Raw genomic sequence first — 20,493 nt, 5'->3', positions numbered from 1 at the left:
GGTTATCGTCTCACGCCGGTAGTTCCCCAAGGTTAACACTGCAGCCTTCAAACCGCACCACTGAAGTAAGAAGACTTTGGAAATAACAGATACTGTACCCGGAAAAATTAGAAGCAATAGAAGAAGAGCATATTGAGAAGAGAGAATGTGGAATGTGTTTGTGTGATTTTATGTCAAGTGAACAGCTCTATTTATAAGGGAAAATAGAGCTATTACAGAGACAAAATCACAGCAATTAAGGGACGGTCAAACGTAATTAACGGATTAATTACGCTCCCTTAATTTCTGCAATTAACAGTCATAAAAACATTATGACTGTAACAGAATATCACAGATACACTGAACCTGGACATAAACCAAAAAAACACACAACCCAAAAAGAAAAGAGGGCCTTTGGCCCGCCCCGCAGAGGCTCTACACAAACCCGAGCCGGGCCGGGCCGGCGCGAGCGCGTGTGTGTTTGGATCAGACTCACAGGCCCAACACTCTCAACAAAAGCCTCCTTGGTCCAACTCTTATCCACTTAGTGAGAGGAAAGTAATATAAACACAAGATACCTCCTTCTCCCCACCGACGTGGGAGAAGAGGCAAAATGGTTTTGGCTTTATAAAGCCATTACTTCCAACAGTCGGCAAGACTTGAGATATAAGAACCTAAGGCGGAATAAACCCGCTACTCGTCGCACCAGGAATGCCAAGTAAAACCTGACCAGCATTTACAGTAGACCACTTACTCCAGGAGCTAAGTAACTGGTTGGTGTTACCATTGTATTGGCAAGCAGCCGAAGGGTTGTTATAGAATTGAATCCAAACAAAGTCGAAAACACCGTTATTGATTGCAGGACTTAGATGTGCATCAGGAAAAGGGCATTGTGGTGCTGCAGATAGAAAGACTTTCCTTTGTGAGATACTGTGTCCTTGGAGGGCCTTGGCTAGGACGTCGTAGTTTGCTCCTGTCCCGGCTTCTAAGGTGCCTTCCCCTGTTTTTTGACCCAGTACGTGGCGATTCCGGCCCCATTGCAGAGACCGGCTAATAGAGATGTGAGGATTAACAGTGGTAATGCTAAGACAACCATGTTTAGTTGTTTACCATACTAGTATAGTTCCCGTGCTACAGCGCGGTATTTTTTAGATTTGTTTTATAAAAAAAAAATTATATTAAATTAATTGCATAAATTACCTATACTTGCGGTTTAATGTTATAAATATAACCTTAATAAGAGGTAGAAAACGAAAGTTTACTACCGTCAAAAGAGACTTTAAGTTAAGTTATTTTTGTCAAAAACTATTTTTACTTTACTGTTAAAAATAACACTATAATGTTATATCATTACTGATATGACATTAAAATACAATTAAGTGATGTAAGATTTAATTAAAATGTGTATTACCTTATAACGAAAACAGGTAAAAACAGTATACTACGCATTTAAAAAGACAATTTATAAATAATTAACTAATATTTTTATTTTTTATTTTTAATAAAAGAAATACATAAAAATTTGCTACGTCTTTAGAAAACCATATTTAGAGTCTAACTGATGAATGATAATATAAAAATGAGATTTGCGTAATTTTAGAGTGTAACTGATGAAGGATAACATTTATGGAAATGATTGTATAATAAATTAGGGATAATAATTAATTCTTGCAAAAAAGGTAAAATATAAGTGTAATATTGTTTCCTGTATAGTTTTGAGAGAGACTAGTCTTAAAACCGTGCAAATTGCACGGGTTTGCTATTTTAGATTAGTACGTCTTTAGAGATTTTCGATTTTGTTATCATAAATATTATTTTAACATTTTAGATAATTATTTACATTAATTAATTATCTCCTTTTAAAAGTAATTATCTTTATAAATAAAAGTTTTTAACATAAACTAAAATTTCTCCACTTTCAGCTTTATGTTGAAACAATTATAGATTACAAATTGAGTTGTAAATAATCTTTTAGATATTTGATTATAAATTTCATTTGCATTTAGCGTAAATGGCGAATTATAATGAATTGGTCGAATAGTTGTTTTAGTACAACATGTCCTGCTAGCTAACCTCATATTTCTATTTTGTTTTGTTACTGAGTAGTTTCATATAACTGATATGAAGCAAAAAATTCGGATGAAAAATAACACAAAATTAGTAAAATTGCACGGGGATAAATAGTTGTATACCCGTGCAAATTTTTAAACCTGTTTTTCATTTACTCAACCTCGTGCACGTTCTATGCACTGATAAACTGAAAATTTTGACTCGTGCATGTTTAAAATGAAAATTTTGAACTGTTTTCATTTAATTTAGTACAAATTGTTACTTGGTGAAATAGAACACAATGGAAATTGTGCCCCGTACATGGTTAAAATGATTTGATGGAAGTTTTAAATAATAAAACCCGTGATATTATCATATAAATATATAATAGTTAAAAGTAAACGATAACGTTATATAATTCATTTTTTTTACAAAAATATAAGACGCATTATCTGTATCATTATATGTAAAATATTAATTGTATAAGTAATCCTCATATTCACCCTATCTAAACAAACGATTAAAATTAGTAAATTGGGTCGAAATGACGTTGAGAAACGGGTTTCAAAGAACTCTATAAACATTTGGCCATAAATTACTACACAAATTCTCTAGTAAGACGATTTGACACAGTAAAACGGGCCTTTCGGTAATAAATTATGCATTTATTGTTATCAATAAAAGAATTATATATCTATATATATATGTGTGTGTGTGTAACATCATCTAACTCAACAAATACCGAAATACTAAAAAAATTGCACTTGGCTAAAAATACCAACCATAAGAAACTTTATTCCCGCCATAGATAAACAATAAGTCTTGCTTAAAACGAAAACTATCCGTCTTAAGTGTAAAACGGGTTAAATACTACCACATAATGGTAATAAAGAAAAAACTTTTAGCATTTTTAGGCAATTTGCCATATTATTTGGTAGGTATTTGGCCCGTGTTAAGTTGGACGGATAGTAATTGTCATAAATAAGTATTTGTGTTAAATAAATATAATTTTTGTGGTAACTATGTAATGAAATCTTCATAAAATCATAAACCCTCCTATTCCCTCACTCTTCACCTTCCGCCGCTCACTATCAATTATCATTTGCAACTCCAATACTCACTCAATGTATACCAATGTTTCAATATTTTCACCAGTTTCTCTCTTCCTCCCTTCTCTACTTTATTCCAAAAACAAATAATTGTTTCAAATAAATTATTTTTTACCCAATAGCCCACAAATATATATTTAAGAAGATTATTAATAAATCAAGGTGATTAGTGATTTCTTTTTTTGTTTATTGTTTAAAAAAAATTAATTAACTAATTCGAATATTTGATAGTGAAGATACTCCCTAAATATATTTGTTGTATTTATCATCATTTACCATCTCCCTGACTCTGAATTTTTATTTTTATTTTCAAAACCTTTTTTTCTTAAAAAAATGTGTCCTTTTTATCGCCATTTTTAAAATTTCAATTTTTCTCTTTTTTTTTTTTTCGTTTTATGCAATAATTGGTCAAATTAAATAGTATTCAACCTTATTTCAAAGATTATACTTTGTTTATAGGTTTATATTCTCAAGGTCTACAGGTGTGTACATCAAGTGATTCATTCATCCTTGAAATGTTTTTTGAAGCAGTTTTTTTTTCCAGTTTTATTTCGTTCTTCTCTTTTCTTTATTAAAGAGGATTCAATAATCTTTTTATAAACATTTCAAAATGTATTTTCAAAATGATGTTTTAATTTTATAGATCTTTAATCTGTATAAACTCACATGTTTTGGATGACCAAGCTCCTAATTCTTTTTGTACTTCATTTTTACTAAATTTTTTTCTATTAATTTTCGTTTTTAGGTCGATCTTTCTGCCTCCTTGTCCAATTTGCTTAATTTTGTCTACATTTTGACCTCATTAGTGGAGGGAGAACCGTTTCACTTATACACGTTTTGTCTAGCATTTTACTGAATAATTAGTTATCCAAATGTAAAATAAAATTATTTAATGAGATTATAGTGTATGTGTTTTTTTATTTTTGTTTGATACAAATAATAAATTTGTAGATTGTATTATATCAGTTGTTGATTTTGTTATTTTTACATTAATATAGGTTATTAATTCTTATTTTATTCAAGTTAATTAATGGGTAATTTAAACGGTCACTTATTGATATTGGACTACATTAAAAAAATAAGAATTGCTTGATTTGTAAATAAAAAGTTATAGGGGAACATGGGATTGTGGGCCACCTTTTAAAAATAAAACAAAAAAATGAACACTCCCCCTTGGATTAGGGATGTCAATGGATCGGGTTCGGGTCGGGTGAAGCCTCATCCGTCATCCATCCGTCACATTAAAATCTCATCCAACCCACCCGTCATCCATGAAAATTATCATCCGTCATCCACCCATCCATCATCCATGGATGAAACGGGTGGATCGGGTGAAAAACGGGTGATAGTGTATATGTATGCTTAAGACTAAAAAAATGAGAGACTTTTTATTTTTACAAAATTTAAGTTATAGAATTATTTTAATGTAACTTTTTAGGGTGTATTTTCACAAAATATATATTTTGAGGGTAGAAAATTAGAGAAATTGAATATTTTATATCTTAAAAATGTAATATATATATTTTTTTTTCATAATAAAAAATAATAATCGGGTGGTGGATGGATGACGGGTGAAACTTCTTCATCCAACCCATCCGTCATCCGTCATCCGTTTCATCCATCATCCATCCGTCATCCATTTAGGTCGGGTTTTCGTCCGTCTTTTAGGATCGGGTGGATCGAATTTTGATCGGATGCGGGTGAAATTGACATCCCTACCTTGGATGTCCATTACTGAAGAAGAAGTCTCGTTAAAAACCTTACTAGAAAAACCCTATGGGAAAAACACTAGAAAGGAAAAGATTACAATAATCTTCAATAAACACGCATAATAATAGCTGCCTCGTTAAAACCTTTCCATGGAAAACCCAGTGGGACAAACCATGGATAAGGAAAAAGAGTACAACACGTGTTTACTCCCCCTGATGATTACATAACTTGATGTATATTAAAATGATCCATGCTTTGACATTGCTTCTTGATGATCGTTGAAGTAGTACCCATTGTGGTTGATAAACTTGAATCTTCGATGAATAGAAATCCATGACAGCTTCGATATCATATTCTTTGAGAACTCACAATCTGGATATAATCATTTCATAATAACTCTTGGATCTTCATTTCAAAATAATACTTCCGCAATAGTGATATAGTTTCTCTTCAATAAACGACATAACATTACATGTCTAAAACAATTGTCATCTTAATCAATCATGATGATCATGACTATACTATAGCATAATAATGCGCTTACAGTGCTACCTCGTTAAAAGCCTTGCTAGGAAAAACCCGTTGGGACAAAAAACCTAGTCGAAGGGAAAAAGAGTGTAGCCATCATTCCTTAATCCTTATCTTAAGGAGAACCAATCCGATAATTATTGAATAAATCATCCAATACCTTTGAGCGATTTCTTTACTAAAGCATATATGTATGGATTGAAATTTTTCATCGTAGATTTTCACTACATTATTCTAATCGTTATGGTACTCCTGGACCATAAACTAAGTTCACATGTTTAGCAAAAAGCTCATTCAAATCTAAAATTCCAATATGCTCAAACTTCAAGTTGAGACAATAATTTTTCAAATAAACTCTATAGGAGTTTTGATATTCCATTATTGAACTAATCACAATATCTTTCAATCGTATTGTAGAGGTTTATATATCATGAGTTTTCAATAACTCAATTGATCAACCATTAACAATTGATGATCATTTATAAGAGGCTCCTACAGGGAGTTATCCTCATAGGAGTAAAATATATTTCTCCTTTTAAACATTATCCATTCAAAATTATATTATGAACATGTGCATGCATTCATATGAATCTAAGTTCTAAATAACATATTCTAACAAAGATGCAATAATAATAATGTATATATTAAAAATAAAATGCAATTATGAACTAACTCTCTATATGCACATGATGACTCAAAATGCAAACTGTACAGTTTTCTTTTCCAATATTCATAATTTGGATTGAAATCAGGTCAATAACTGGATTTCTAGTCCATGAGCTCATTTATAATCATTGATTATATGTCGACAACCAAAATGGACTTAATTAAATTTACGATCCCCATTATAAAGTCCATAAAATATCGCGCGCAAATGTATGTAGGTTCCATAAATATATCGATATAATTTCATCACCTCTTGATGATATCAGTACTGTTTAATGATATCTGAATCTGAATATGTATGTGGTACCATTATATTCATTTAAGCCATCTATTATCTTTCAGATATCGTGTCACTTCAGGGACACTTCAAATATAGCAATTATATGTCATACCAACTGCTTAAACTTGCTATTTCACATTCATTGGAACCGTCAATTCATATTGACTTTTATTATAATACACTTCAAGTGTATATACTTGTGTTAATCTGGTAAAACATATGGTTATATCAAATTCCAAAAACCTCTACTCAATGAATTTAACGTATAACCTTCTTAACTTTTGGTTCAGTATGGGATCAATTTTGTTTTTACCAGCTTTAACTCACTTTTCTCCCCCTAAGGTGGTAAAAACTATAACCAATGTATAGTCTAAATATTTATCATAACCACCTTAGATCTCAATTTCTCATATCATCGATGAGAATTTATATGGGCATATTTGTACTATAACAGATATTTCTGGAAGAAATGTGTAATGCAGTTGGATTTTAAATGTGCTGATTTACAATGCCCAATTTAAGAGATCAACGATTTTATATAAAAATCTGAATGTGATTTTTAATCACGGGAACTACTCAGAAAAATCATTATGTGATTACACTCAATATAATGTCAATCCATACACGAACATTTAAGTTCTTTATTCAATATCGAGTAGTGTTTAGATCTCCAACATCATACATACTCAATCTCAGTGTAGTGTCTTGCCTTTAATAAAATTTCTACACGAGAGAATTTCAGCACTTATCTTTTCTTGAAGATAAACTCAAGCTTTATCAAAACGGGTATAGTAAGAACCCGGATGGCTTTAATTTGTCACATCTGAATCATTTCATGTCAACTTTCTTAGTTTGCCAAAAATACACGGCAATCTTTAATAAGAATTGGATGTATCTCAATAATTTAACTTATCACATGCCATGTTTTTATTGACTATATTCATCACGCTAATCTTATGGTTAGTAATACTTTATCCAACCGGATAAATGATGTGACATATGACACAATATGTGTCTCATATATGTAGGCAAGACTCGTCAATATTCCAATAAGGAATATATTACTCTTTGAGTATTTTCATATGACCTTTCATGAAATATTCACTTTCATGAGATATTTTCATTTCTTTCAATGAACAAATTTGGCTCAATAAGGCCACATCATTAAGCTCAATTAAGGCTTCTTTACTTGGCTCATCAAATGCCATATTATTAGGCTCAATTAAGGCCGCAATGTTAGGCTTATCAAAACGCCATATTCTTGATCTGTGTTACAAACAGAGTCTTTATGAGATGTCACATTCAACTTCAAAGAATGGATCAAATTTCATATCTCATTATACTGTTCAACTTCAGGTGAACAAGAATCAAGTCGCAAATAATAAATTTGCCTTTCATAAAGACCGCTTTAAACTCAACAACGGTTCATATTCTCATAGACGTGGACTTCTGGCCACTAGCATTTACACGTGGACTTCTGACCACTTACACTTATACAATATGAATATATTGTATTGATGAGACGGTGTTAAAATTATTACACACCTTTCAAACTTTGAATTTCAGGCCAAAGTCATAATATGGACATATCTCTCATCTTTGTAAAATAAATCTTTTGAAACTTCATGTCCAAAATTGTATAATACGTCCCTTTTTCAATAACGATCTTCAAGTCCAATGTAATATTAAAATTACCAAAATTTAGTTGTATTCATCCAAGAATTGGTGACGCAATACAAAGTAGAAAACCATAGTTAAAAAATAAATAAACACAATCTATTGCCCGTGGCATATTACGGATTCATTATGCAACAAAACTAAAGAACACGTCATTAAACTAATGATAGTGTAATACTTCAAAAACAAGATCTTATTATCATCACCAATCAATTCCATATTTCACAATATAACAAAAGTTAGACTTAATGTAACTAACTTAGTCATATATTAGTAAATCATGCTCCTTAACAATATGATCAGGAGACAAAACATACAATCATGCAAGTCATCGTTTTATACAAAAGTCTATACGGAGTATGTACGAGTATATATTAGGTGGACTCATCGATTCAGTCGATCTGTGTAATCATGCCTAAATATGGCCTCTAATTATGATATCTGATACAACTGATTTTCAATACTGTTAGGAGATTACGGTATATTATTGCGATATACCGTAATCAGAATAATATCGATATTATTATGTTTACCATTATTAAGAAATATTATTATTATTATGTTTAGATCTTTATCCGTACTATAAATACGGAGCTATTGTAATGGTTAGAAACGAACTATTATCAATAATACAACGATTACCTTTATGCTTTCTTCCCTCTCTATTTCTATTATAATAAACAGACAAGATTAACATAAGATTTCATCTTTTAAGTGATTATGATTCAATATACGCAAATCTAAAATACATAATCAGACAAAAAATAATCAGTTATCATATAGTTGTTAATTTATTAATGCACTGCCAACATGAAAAACAATATAAAAAATCAATCTACCATTAATGACATTCAAATTCGCCTTGCGATTGAAGTTATCAAGTCATAAACATAAAAAAACAATTGTTATTTACCATACTTCAACTGAATCATTGTTGGGACGATTTACCAAAAGAACAAGTTTAAAAAAAAATTGTTTGGTCAATTGGATTTGTACGCATAATATCCAAATGCACGTACCTTGATTCGTACATCTTAATAAATAATTACGTAGTATAACGAAAACGTACTTGATTAGCATAATAAAATAATAAGATATGATATCAACATCCTTATTATCAGATCTTAATAATATACGAATAAATTAAGTTAATTCCTTTTTGCTCAGTCGGTTAAGACTCGTGCTGATAACGTGTTGTGAAATAAAGACATGAGTATTGTAGAGAGACGTTAGAGAGAATAGAGAGAGACAGAACCAATACAATGGGGAAAAGGTTTCCATAAGACAATATATTCTAGAGTATTCAAATATATGGACATTCATATAATAATATTTCATAACAAAAATAAAATTATTTAATGAGATTATAGTGTATGTGTTTTTTTATTTTTGTTTGATACTGTTCCGGGTGTAATTCCAGAGCAAGTATAGTTACCACCCGTGGCTTGTTGAATGATGTCTTGAGTTGGATTCTCTTTTGGTCTTAATCGTTCCTCTCGGCCTCTCCTGCAACAATGAACGAACTGAGGGCTTGGCTTTGTGCCAAGCGTACTCACTCCGACGCCCAAGTCAGTAAACTTAAGGGGTAAGTTGTTACTTGGCTCAATGTATATTGTAGAGAGATAAGGAAGATATTACCAGATGAATAGTGTATTTAGGTTTAGTTGTGGATTAGTTGGATCCTTTCCTCAATGAAGGTTGAGGAGTATTTATAGGCTTTCACCTTTTGTCACGTAGTGGCCAAGTGGCCAAGTGGCTAAGGGTGGAAAGATCGATCTACCCTCGGCCGAGGGACCTATGGCAGGCCCGGCGGGCCCCTGTTGACTCACCGCCGAGGGGTCTTGGATGTGAGTACGCGGGTATGTGTCCCGGCTGGCAGGTTGCCATGCCGAGACCAGCCGACAGCCGATGGGTCGCATCGGCTAGGGCCGCATAAGTCGTTGACTTTCTTTGTGGATATCTTTGACCTTGCTCAATATGTTGACTTGGTCGGTGCGAATATGCCCCATCAATTTGCCCCCAGCCGTAGTCTATGCCGTGGTATGGGCTCCGATGTATGCTTGAGCGTATATTCTGCGCAAGTAATTTGTAAAAAATTTCCTGCATCGGCTTCTTCTGCGACGGCTTTTTTACCTCGGCCTGGTCTTTCTTAGGCCGTACCATATCCCCCCTCCACATGGATGTGTAAAGGGCATCCGATGTGGAAAAGAAAGTGACGCTGGCCGAGACCAGGATTGAGTGTGCCTTGGCCTGTTTTTGATTGCCCGCCGGCGCTTCTTAGCTTGGTTGATTATGTGGCGGCGGAGAGTCGGTGCTTGGGAATTCGTTGAGGAAGGTGAATAGGCAAGGAGATATGAATAGGCGTGTTGAAGACGCTTGGTCACTGTTGCATTGATTGACGTCTAACTGTTGCAACGATTGACATCCCGTGGTTGCATGTCCGACACGTGTCTGCACGCTGATTGGTTGACGCTTCATGGGCTGTTCGCTGATTGGTCCTTCTTCATGGGCTTTTCCCTATAAATAGGGCAGTTATCCCGTGAAATTGGCCACCAATTTCATTCTCCAAAATTTTCCTCTAAACTTTCAAGGGTTTCATTGTCTTCTAATTTTCAGAGTTGTTACTCCGGCGGGTGTTTTTCTTCAAGGTAAACAAACTTTCCAATTTCTTAACTCTGTAAGTTATTATTGTAAACATGTCTTCTGGTGATGCCGGGCCTAGCAAACCGACGCGGGGGGGGGTCCCCATCGCGTCTTGATGAGGAGGAGAAATTGGACGCCCTCCTGATGTTGATGATGACGCAGACGATTTTGGTGATGATGCTGAAGAGGCTCGTCCCAAAGAGGTGAGGCAGTACGTTATGGATCACGGTGACGTTTGCAAGGTACGCGTTGACCGAGCTTGGACCCATAAGTTGGCCAGTTGTTCTGGTGAGAAATTTTTCGAGGGCCATTTCTTCTTTGGCAGGGGATACAAGATTGTTATCCCTGAGGAGGGCCAGGCCGTCTGTTGCCCTCCGCCGGGCCATACCGGCGTATACATGCGACACTTGGAGTACGGGCTCCGGTTTCCGCTGAATGAGTACGTCATGGCCATCATTAAAGCTATGAACGTCGCTGTGGCCCAACTGCATCCGTTGGCCATGAGGACGATAGTCGGCTTTGTGTGGCTTTGTCTCTTCAAGGGGGAGGCCCCGACGGTAAATTTATTCCGCCGGCTTCATTATCTCCAGCCGTCAATCTCTGGCCGCGTCGGTTGGTACAGTGTGCACACGGAGAAAGGTTATGTCTCTGTTGACAAGCTTACTTCCTGCAAGGACTGGAGAGATCGGTGGGTGTACGTTAAGGTGCCGGATGACTATCCGCTGCCCCGCTCCTTTCAGCACCAGGTTAATTTGCGGTGTGAGACTAAGGCGGAGTATGACAGATGGGTCACCCGGAAGAAGCTTAAAATGGATGCCAGCAAGGTCCTTCTTAAGGAGGACGAGAAGCTGGCGATGAGGCTTTTTGAGTTGGACAAGAGTGGACTGCCGAAAAGATGGATCCCCCCAACGCAGATCATTCTTCAGGATGAGCCGCTTTGCCATGTCGGCCTCATACCGGCCCTAGCGCAGGGTGAGTGGGGTCGGTGTGAGGCCCATCACCGTTCTCATTGTGTCTCGAACTTTGATTTATTTCTTCTACTTAACTCTTGCTTTGTCTCTTTCGCAGGCCACTTTGGACCGGACTGCTCGAGGATATCCTCCGGAGAATGGGGCCGCACAAAGATAAAAACGTTGCTAACTTGCATCCCAAGGCTCTAGCCCATGACCGCAGGACGTCGCCGAATGATCTTATGGATCAGCAGCTGAAAAGCTTGAATGTGGTGGAGGCCCAGGCGAAGGTTGTAAGTAACATGCCGCGCCACACGCGAAAAACAAAGCCTTCGGCGGTGATGGCGTCGACATCGGCTCCGCCTTCCATCCCCCCGTTCGAAGGAGACGGTGGAGATCGTTTATATCTCCAATGGGGATGACTCCGATGAAGAGGAGGGGTCGCCCGCCCCTTGTCCGTAAAAGAAAGAAAGACAGCCTTTACCGCCGCCGTTGTTTCTCGCCGACGAGGAAATGCGCCTTCGGCCAAGAAGGCCAAGCACGGTATTGATCTATCCCGTGGCTCGACTTAGCGGTTCCTTAGGCGCCGCCGGTGATGAGCTCTCCGGCATGTCTGTGTATGTTGATACCGATGCTTACTTCAAATTTTTTAGATCAGCCGCAATCGCCCGCCGCTCTTGTTGGGCAGCAAGTGGAGGGGAATTCTGTGCAGGCTGGTGATCAAGACGTCACCGTGAACTCTTCGTCCCAGAAGGCTTTCCTCTCCCAGCTGCAGGCCGGTGATCAAAATGTCACCACTGTTTCCTCATCCCAGAAGGCTTCCGTCTCCCAGCTTATAGAGGAAGGCACGAAGCTGATCAAGGAGCTGGCGAGGTGGAACGATCTTACCGGTGCTCGTATCATAGAGCAGGAGAAAGCCGTGGCTCAATCCGCTTTTGAGCTTAATGCCACTAAGAAGGTGGCCGCGAAGGCGAAGCTGGATCTTCTCAATGAGCAGAGGCTTAGGGGAGATGCTGAGAAGGCGCTCTTGGCTGAAAGAAAACTCAGGCAGGACGCTGAAAAGGAGGTCCTTGCTGAGAGAGCCAAGGCCGAGGCTGCGGCAGCCGAAGCTGCGAAGCTGCTGGAGAAGTGTAAACTTGTTCAGAGGCACGCCGACCTCTACCTCCAGCAGAGGAACGAATCCAGGGACCTATTTAAGGCCCAGGCGGAGGTGATTCGGAGCAAAGAGGCCGTCACCAGGCAGAAGGAGAAGGACATTGAGATGCTCCAAACCGTCATGCTCCCTAACATGTGTGCTGAATTCCGGGATTTGGCCGAAGGAGCTGCTAGGGAAGTGATTGGGGAGCTCTTCCCTCTTGATGGTTCCTTTCCATGGGGCAGATATGACGACCTGCTTGATGACAAGCTTGAAGCCAAGGAGAAGGCCGTGGCGGAGAAGGCCAAGGAGGCGGTGAGGGCGAAGATAGAGAAGGAGGCGGCCGCGGAGAAGGCAGCTCTTGCTGAGAAGGCTAAAGCGGCCAAGGAGGAAGCCGATTGGGCAAGGGCATCTGAGGCTGCCGAGGCTGCTGAAGCTGAGGTTGCTAAGGGAACTGCTGGGTTACCCATCGAAGAAGGTGTTGCTACTGCTGCTGATGGCGAGCAACAACAGACATAGGGAGATGATATCTGTAACCTTTTGTCTTTTGGCTTATCCTTGTAATTTCTTGTAATTCGTTGAACATTTTTAATAAGAGTTCGTTTCTTCGCTCTCCGCCTGGCCGAGGTTTTCACCTCACTTCTTTTTCTTGCGCTAGTATTTGAGCGTCTCAATTGTACTTTAGCGTCTATGTCTTCGTCTGGGTTGTCTCCTTACGTTATTAATTGAGTGTCTCTTTTGTTTCCGCCTCGGCTTGGCCGAGGCGGTCTAGAGTGCGTATCTCAATCGTGTTAACGCTTCTGAGGCATTTTGAACGCTTTGCAGTATCACCGCGCTGGTCGTTACCATCGAGGTGTCCGCTTCTGGTGGTGATTGCCGCTCTTGTCGGTGTGTGTGACAAAGTGTGAGCCAAAGATCTGCTTCTTGTTATTGATCGCCGTGGCGTCTACCACTTGGAGTGATGCGACGGCGTCAAACCTCTCGGGGTGATCGCCGTGGCGTCTACTACTTGGGGTGTGCGACGGCGCCTATTTCTTCATGGAGACTCGCCGTGGCGTCTACCACTTGGAGTGACTGCGACGGCGTCAAACCTCTTGGGGTGATGGCCGTGGCGTCTACTACTTGGGGTGACTGCGACGGCGCCTATTTCTTCATGGAGATCGCCGTGGCGTCTACCACTTGGAGTGATGCGACGGCGTCAAACCTCTTGGGGTGATCGCCGTGGCGTCTACTACTTAGGGTGACTGCGACGGCGCCTATTTCTTCATGGAGATCGCCGTGGCGTCTACCACTTGGAGGATCTGCGACGGCGGCAAACCTCTTGGGGTGATCGCCGTGGCGTCTACTACTGGGGTGACTGCGACGGCGCCTATTTCTTCATGGAGATCGCCGCTCTTGTCGGTATGACAAAGTGTGAGCCGACATCTCGCTATCGATAAAGACTACCGCTCTTGTCGGTATGATAGTGTGAGTGGCGTCTCACGCTTCCTAGTGACTAGGGGGAAAATGAACATTTTGATGGAAGACTTGGACGATTTTTCATTAGGTAAAAACATGCGTCGGGGTGCCCACAACTGTTTTGGACACCTCCGCCGCTACATAGAGTATTCCCGAGATTACCAGCGTCCTAATGGCCTATCAAAGGCACACCATCCTAGTCAGCCGCTAGTTACATCTATGAGGTCGCCCTCCTGTTGTAAGGATAGACTTTTCCCTTTTTCTGATTTCTTTGCCACTTTGAGGGATTGCATGTTGCATCCTCTGGCGGCTATCTGGACGTTGACCACCTCGTCATTCTCGTCTTTGGAGACGAGCTTATGCGCTTCCCCCCGGTCCGAGACATACATCAGTGTTAGGGCCCGGATGGACATCACTGCGTCAGCCTCACTCAGGGTGACTCGGCCTATGAGAACGTTGTAGGCGGACGAGCCGTCGATGACCACGAACTCGGCTAGGACATTTTTGGCCGCCTTCTTTTCACCGAATGTCACCGGGAGTCTGATTGATCCCAGTGGTACCAGGCCGGCCCCAGAGAAGTTGTATAGTGGGTTGGTGCAGGGGCTCAAGTTCTTGACTTTCAGGCCGAGGCTGAGAAAGCACTCCCTGAACATGATGTTCGTGTACGCGCCTGTGTCAATCAGGTACCTCTTGACTAGGTGGTTGGATATGTCCAAATTGACTACAAGTGGGTCGCTGTGAGGAGAGATGACTCCTTCGTAGTCCTTCCTTCCAATGGTTATATCGGGGATGTTGGAAGCGGGGATCGCTGTGTTGGGCACAAAGTTGATGGCCTGATATAGCTCGTTCAGGTGCCGTTTGTGCCCATGAGCGGACCCTCCGTTCTCGTTGCCCCCGATGACAACATGGATCACTCCTATCCGTTCGAAGACGGATTTCTTACCTGAACTGTCGGCGTCAGTCTTTTGGCCTTTGGCAACGTACTTGCCGAGGCTCCCCTTCCGGATCAGCTCTTCAATGGCATTCTTCAGATGCCGGCAGTCGTTGGTTAAATGGCCGGTGTGGCCGTGGTACTCACAAAGATCTTGGCTCGTGTCACCGTCACTTTTTGGCTTGGGGGGTCTCTCCCACTTCTGGCCCTCGTTTTTGCTCAGGGCGAAGACCTCGGCGGCTGATACGACGAGAGGGGTTTTATCACTATACCGCCTCTGGTGGTACGTTCCCGAACTCCACCCGGCGCCTGTCGAGTCCTGTTTCCTGGCAGGTTTGTCAGACCGTGACCTATTATTCTCACGGCGTCTGTCATCGGACCGTGACCCGTTGCTGTCACGGCGTCTTTCATCCGGGTTGTCCTCCCGGTGGCTCTTCTTTTCGGAGGGCTCGGCCTCGCTGGGGCCTACCCATGTCTTGTGATAGTCTTCTACCTTGATGGCCTGGTCGGCCATCCTCCTGGCGGCATCCAAGCTCAGGCCTCCGCACTTGATGAGCTCATTTTTTAAGTCTCCCCTTGGGAGGCCCTTCATCGCCGCAAGGCCGCCAGTTCGGGATTAATTTCTCGAATCTGCTGGACCTTTCCATCGAACCTCTTCACATAGCTTCGTAGAGACTCGCCCCCCTCCTGTTTGATAGTTAGGAGGTCCGATGTCTCCACGGCCCTTCTCTTGTTGCAAGAGTACTGGGCTAGAAAGGCGTCTCTTAGGTCGGCGTAATAGTATACCGAGCCGTCGGGAAGCCCTTTGTACCAACTTTGAGCCATCCCATGCAAAGTTGTTGGGAAAACTCGGCACCATACCTCATCGGGCTGTTCCCATACCGACATGTAAGACTCGAAAGCCTCAGCGTGGTCGGCTGGATCACTATCTCCTTTGTATGATAGGGGTGGCAACTTGAGCTTGGTTGGCACCTGGATTTCTAGGACGTAGGCGTTGAGGGGCTGTCTGACCACGTGTCGAACGACACGCGGCGATCGGCTCCTCGCATTCCTAATCCGGCTCCTTTCCTCGTAGCGGGAAGGACTCCTTCTTCGACTCGGACTTCTTCTCCAACTCTGCTGAGTCGGACTCCTCTGGTTCCTTTGGGGTAAGCCTCGTTCGTGTTGCGGGGACGCTGTCCTCCCATGAGTGCGGGAAGGACTTAGGTCTACCACGCCCACTTTGGGCTCCCCCGGCGACTTGGCTGGGTCAGCTTCTCCCAGTGCTCCGTTCAAATTTCTCGGAGTCACGTTTTGGGCCCTGGTCTCCTGGACGGTTTCCGCCGCTCTTGTCGGCGTGACAGTGTGAGTAGGCGTATTACTAATTAAGTCCAGGACCATTTTCAGTTTTGCTACGTCAAGCACATGTCCCATGATGGTGACCTGGTTGGCGGTTAGCGGCGTGTCTGGTATTATTGGCATCCCGAACTCCGGTTGGATTACTCCGCCGGTGGAGGGCTGCACGACTCCAGAATTGTTGAAAGTATCATCTTGGTAGAATGCGGTTTCGTCGGTCACGACTGCGTCTTGTTGTTTTGACATCTTCTTAGCTTTTTGGGTGGGTTTTTGTTGTCTTTTTTTTTGTTTGGGAATGAATGTGACTAGCTTCTAGTATCTTTTCCCACAGACGGCGCCAATTGTTCCGGGTGTAATTCCAGAGCAAGTATAGTTACCACCCGTGGCTTGTTGAATGATGTCTTGAGTTGGATTCTCCTTTGGTCTTAATCGTTCCTCTCGGCCTCTCCTGCAACAATGAACGAACTGAGGGCTTGGCTTTGTGCCAAGCGTACTCACTCCGACGCCCAAGTCAGTAAACTTAAGGGGTAAGTTGTTACTTGGCTCAATGTATATTGTAGAGAGATAAGGAAGATATTACCAGATGAATAGTGTATTTAGGTTTAGTTGTGGATTAGTTGGATCCTTTCCTCAATGAAGGTTGAGGAGTATTTATAGGCTTTCACCTTTTGTCACGTAGTGGCCAAGTGGCCAAGTGGCTAGCAGGTGGAAAGACTGATCTACCCCTCGGCCGAGGGACCTATGGCAGGCCGGCGGGCCCTGTTGACTCACCGCCGAGGGGTCTTGGATGTGAGTACGCGGGTATGTGTCCCTACCGGGCAGGTTGTCATGCCGAGACCAGCCGACAGCCGATGGGTCGATCGGCTAGGCTGCAGAAGTCGTTGACTTGCTGTGGATATCTTTGACCTTGCTCAATATGTTGACTTGGTCAGCGGTGCAGAATATGCCCCATCAGATACAAATAATAAATTTGTAGATTGTATTATATCAGTTGTTGATTTTGTTATTTTTACATTAATATAGGTTATTAATTCTTATTTTATTCAAGTTAATTAATGGGTAATTTAAAAGGTCACTTATTGATATTGGACTACATTAAAAAAATAAGAATTGCTTGATTTGTAAATAAAAAGTTATAGGAGAACATGAGGATTGTGGGCCACCTTTTAAAAATAAAACAAAAAAAATGAACTTTCAACCACATGCTGACAACTCAACACTGTGGTTGTTCGTTTAATAAATATGATTTTATTAGGCGAGAAAACTACTAAGAGTTTTTATTCTCTTAGTAACAGGGAATTCTAATGTGATGCCTGGTTTATATAATGCAGAAAAAGGTCGTTTAGTCCCAAGTTTTATCAATTACACTATTTGGTAGAATAGTAAACATAATACTAGTATCTAGATGTGACATGATAATATAAACACAAATATAGAGAGGGACCTAGAAATTGGTGTCATATTCTTAAGCATTGAAGCAGAGAAGTTTGAAGATAATCTTAGAATTATGCTTTATTTTCAGTTATAAGACTATACATCTTAGGTAATACCTCTTATTATTTATTTTCTAAGTTTTATTTTAATGTTTTTGAATTCTGCTTTAGTATAAAGTTTTTAAGCACATTTACTAAAATATTACACTAAAAAAATATAATATTGCTCAAAAAACTATATTTATAAATGGTAATATGCTCAGAAAAAATGTGTATATGCTTAAAAATTACAAGATCTGAAGTACTACCTCAGATGCGTAATCCTTTTTCTCCTTTATTTCTAATAGAGAAAATTATGGAATGCTAAGGCTATGTTTGGCAAGGTATTTCAGGTACCTGATTTGACCAAACAACCTGATTTGACTAATATTTCAGGTAGTTGTTTTACCTAGTGCTGTTTGGTAAAGTAATTTCAGGTACCTGAAATGACTTTTCAGGTACCTGAAATGAAAAGCTATTCCAGGTACCTTTTTAAAGTTTCAGGTAGGTGAAATGTTCTACATTACATATTTACCCTTTATTTAAATTAATTTATTATAATTATTAATGTCCTTTTATGTCATTTTACAAAAAATCAGTTACCTTTTTAGTTAGTTTTACCAAACACTTTACAATTAATCAGTTATCTTATCAGTTTCCAATTTTCAGCTAGCTTTTCAGGTACCTTTTTAATTTCATTCACCTTATCAGGTTTCAGGTACCTTTTCAGGTTTCAGGTACCTTTTCAGTCAGTTTTACCAAACAGAGCCAAATATTAGACCTATCAAAACTGCCCCGACTCAAATAATCCAACCTGACTTGGCCTAACTTGACCCGATATTGTCGCAGACGAACCGATATGGCTAAAAGAGTTGATAATAATCCCTCCTCGATCCGAACTCGACCCGTTTCTTACAAACTCGAGTAGAATTGACCTGGATCTGACCGATTGACCCGTTTGCCAAGTCTAAATACCGGAGTACTATATTACTCGTACTATTATGGCTATATGCTAAACAAGTTGGGTAGATGTTGAAATAACGTACAGTAAATCAAACTTGTAGTCAATGAAACATCAGCATCAAATAGGTGTAAATTCATTCTGATGACTTATTGGTAGATGCATTGACCCATTGACTACAAATTGCATGATTGATATGTTACCTAATACTTACTCCGACCCGTCTTTGGCAAGACTAACTGCATAATACTAGCAGCCTCTTTTCTCCAAGTTTTAACTACAATCTCTACCCTTTAAAAAGAGAGGACTTGGTGGTACTGTAGCTATGAACAGTACCACCCAAGTCTCCCCCTCTCTCGTTGATTTTTCGCTTTAGATCGCTCAGGGGCGAAGGCAGGATTTAATATATGGGGTAGCGAAATTTTTGTAACATTTCTTCGATCTCTTAGGAAATACACAAATGAACGTAGTTTTGTTAGAATAATTGTATTTTTCAATTTCAGAAAATGAATTGTGTTCGCACTTATGCTTTGAGGTTTTTTTTATTGCGCCTGACCCTAAGACCCTACTAGTTTAGCGCTTATAGTGACCGACCGTTATATACGTGAACAATTCGTATACCATTAAGTGTTATTAACAAAGGTGACAACTTGTATAACAAAAAAATTTATACTTCGTACATCATTTGTCTCAATCGACTGGGAGGGGATTAAAATATCACTCACAAAATTAAACATGTAAATTAATGATTGAAACGGGGGAGTACCAATTAATAATTTGTGAAATAATATATTTGTATATAATAGATAGTACTCACACTAAGTATAAATTATTGGTAATAAAACAATATATAAAATCATGGAAATAAGAACGCAATTGCAACAGTATCCCTCAGTAAGCCAAAAAAATGAAAAATTGCTTCCAAGGAGGGTCGAACTCGAGTGGTCGTGAAGAAAGCCATAAAGCCACAAGCACAAGACTATACCACTGCACCACTTAGATGATGATGCTAACATATTAGTCCTATTTAATCTTATATTTGTAATACACTGGGGTAGCGAGACTCATCTTCTTCCTTTTGTTTTTCTGGTTTTTCTGGGTTTGGGGGTAGCAACCGCTACGGCGCTACCCCTTGCTACTCACTAGCTTCGCCTCTGAGATCGCTGCCCTCCATTTTTAGTGCACTCACATCCACAACTTTAATTACTCTCTGCTCACTCTACTCCATTCATTCTCATCTCATCATTCCTCACTTTTCACCTCACTCCTCTAATGCTCTCCCAAAACCTAGCAACCCTAATTGTAAATCTCCTCAAAAGTATTCACTCTTTTTTCTAATTGATTCTGAATTACTTTTCATGATTTTTTATTTGATTTTGTTCCAAAGATTGTAAATTTAATAGTTTTTATCATCTGGGCATTGTGATTTCATGTGATTTGATCTGGGTTTGATTTGATCTCGTCAAATTTACGTTCGTTCGTATGAGGGTATAATTCTTAGGGTTTTCTAAAATTATAATTTTGCAGCAAGTCTTGTGGTGTTATTAGTATTGGCATGGCGTTAATATTGTTGTTATTAGTTTCTCTTGCTTTCTCCTATCACCACTATT

General features: G+C 39.7%; 1 protein-coding gene across 1 annotated transcript; it reads right to left on the bottom strand.

The window, feature by feature from the left end:
* Nucleotides 1-653: 653 nt before the first annotated feature.
* On the bottom strand, nt 654-2,057 carry LOC141608528 (acidic endochitinase Pun g 14, amyloplastic-like). The gene is made up of 2 exons (XM_074427872.1): nt 2,053-2,057; nt 654-1,062 (listed from the first exon to the last, which is right to left on the bottom strand). The coding sequence occupies exons 1-2, from the start codon at nt 2,055-2,057 to the stop codon at nt 654-656; spliced, it is 414 nt and encodes a 137-aa protein (XP_074283973.1).
* Nucleotides 2,058-20,493: the final 18,436 nt, after the last annotated feature.

Source organism: Silene latifolia, chromosome 10, assembly GCF_048544455.1.
Source record: "Silene latifolia isolate original U9 population chromosome 10, ASM4854445v1, whole genome shotgun sequence".
NCBI classification, from domain to species: domain Eukaryota; kingdom Viridiplantae; phylum Streptophyta; class Magnoliopsida; order Caryophyllales; family Caryophyllaceae; genus Silene; species Silene latifolia.
This window is presented reverse-complemented; position numbering and strand designations above follow the sequence as displayed.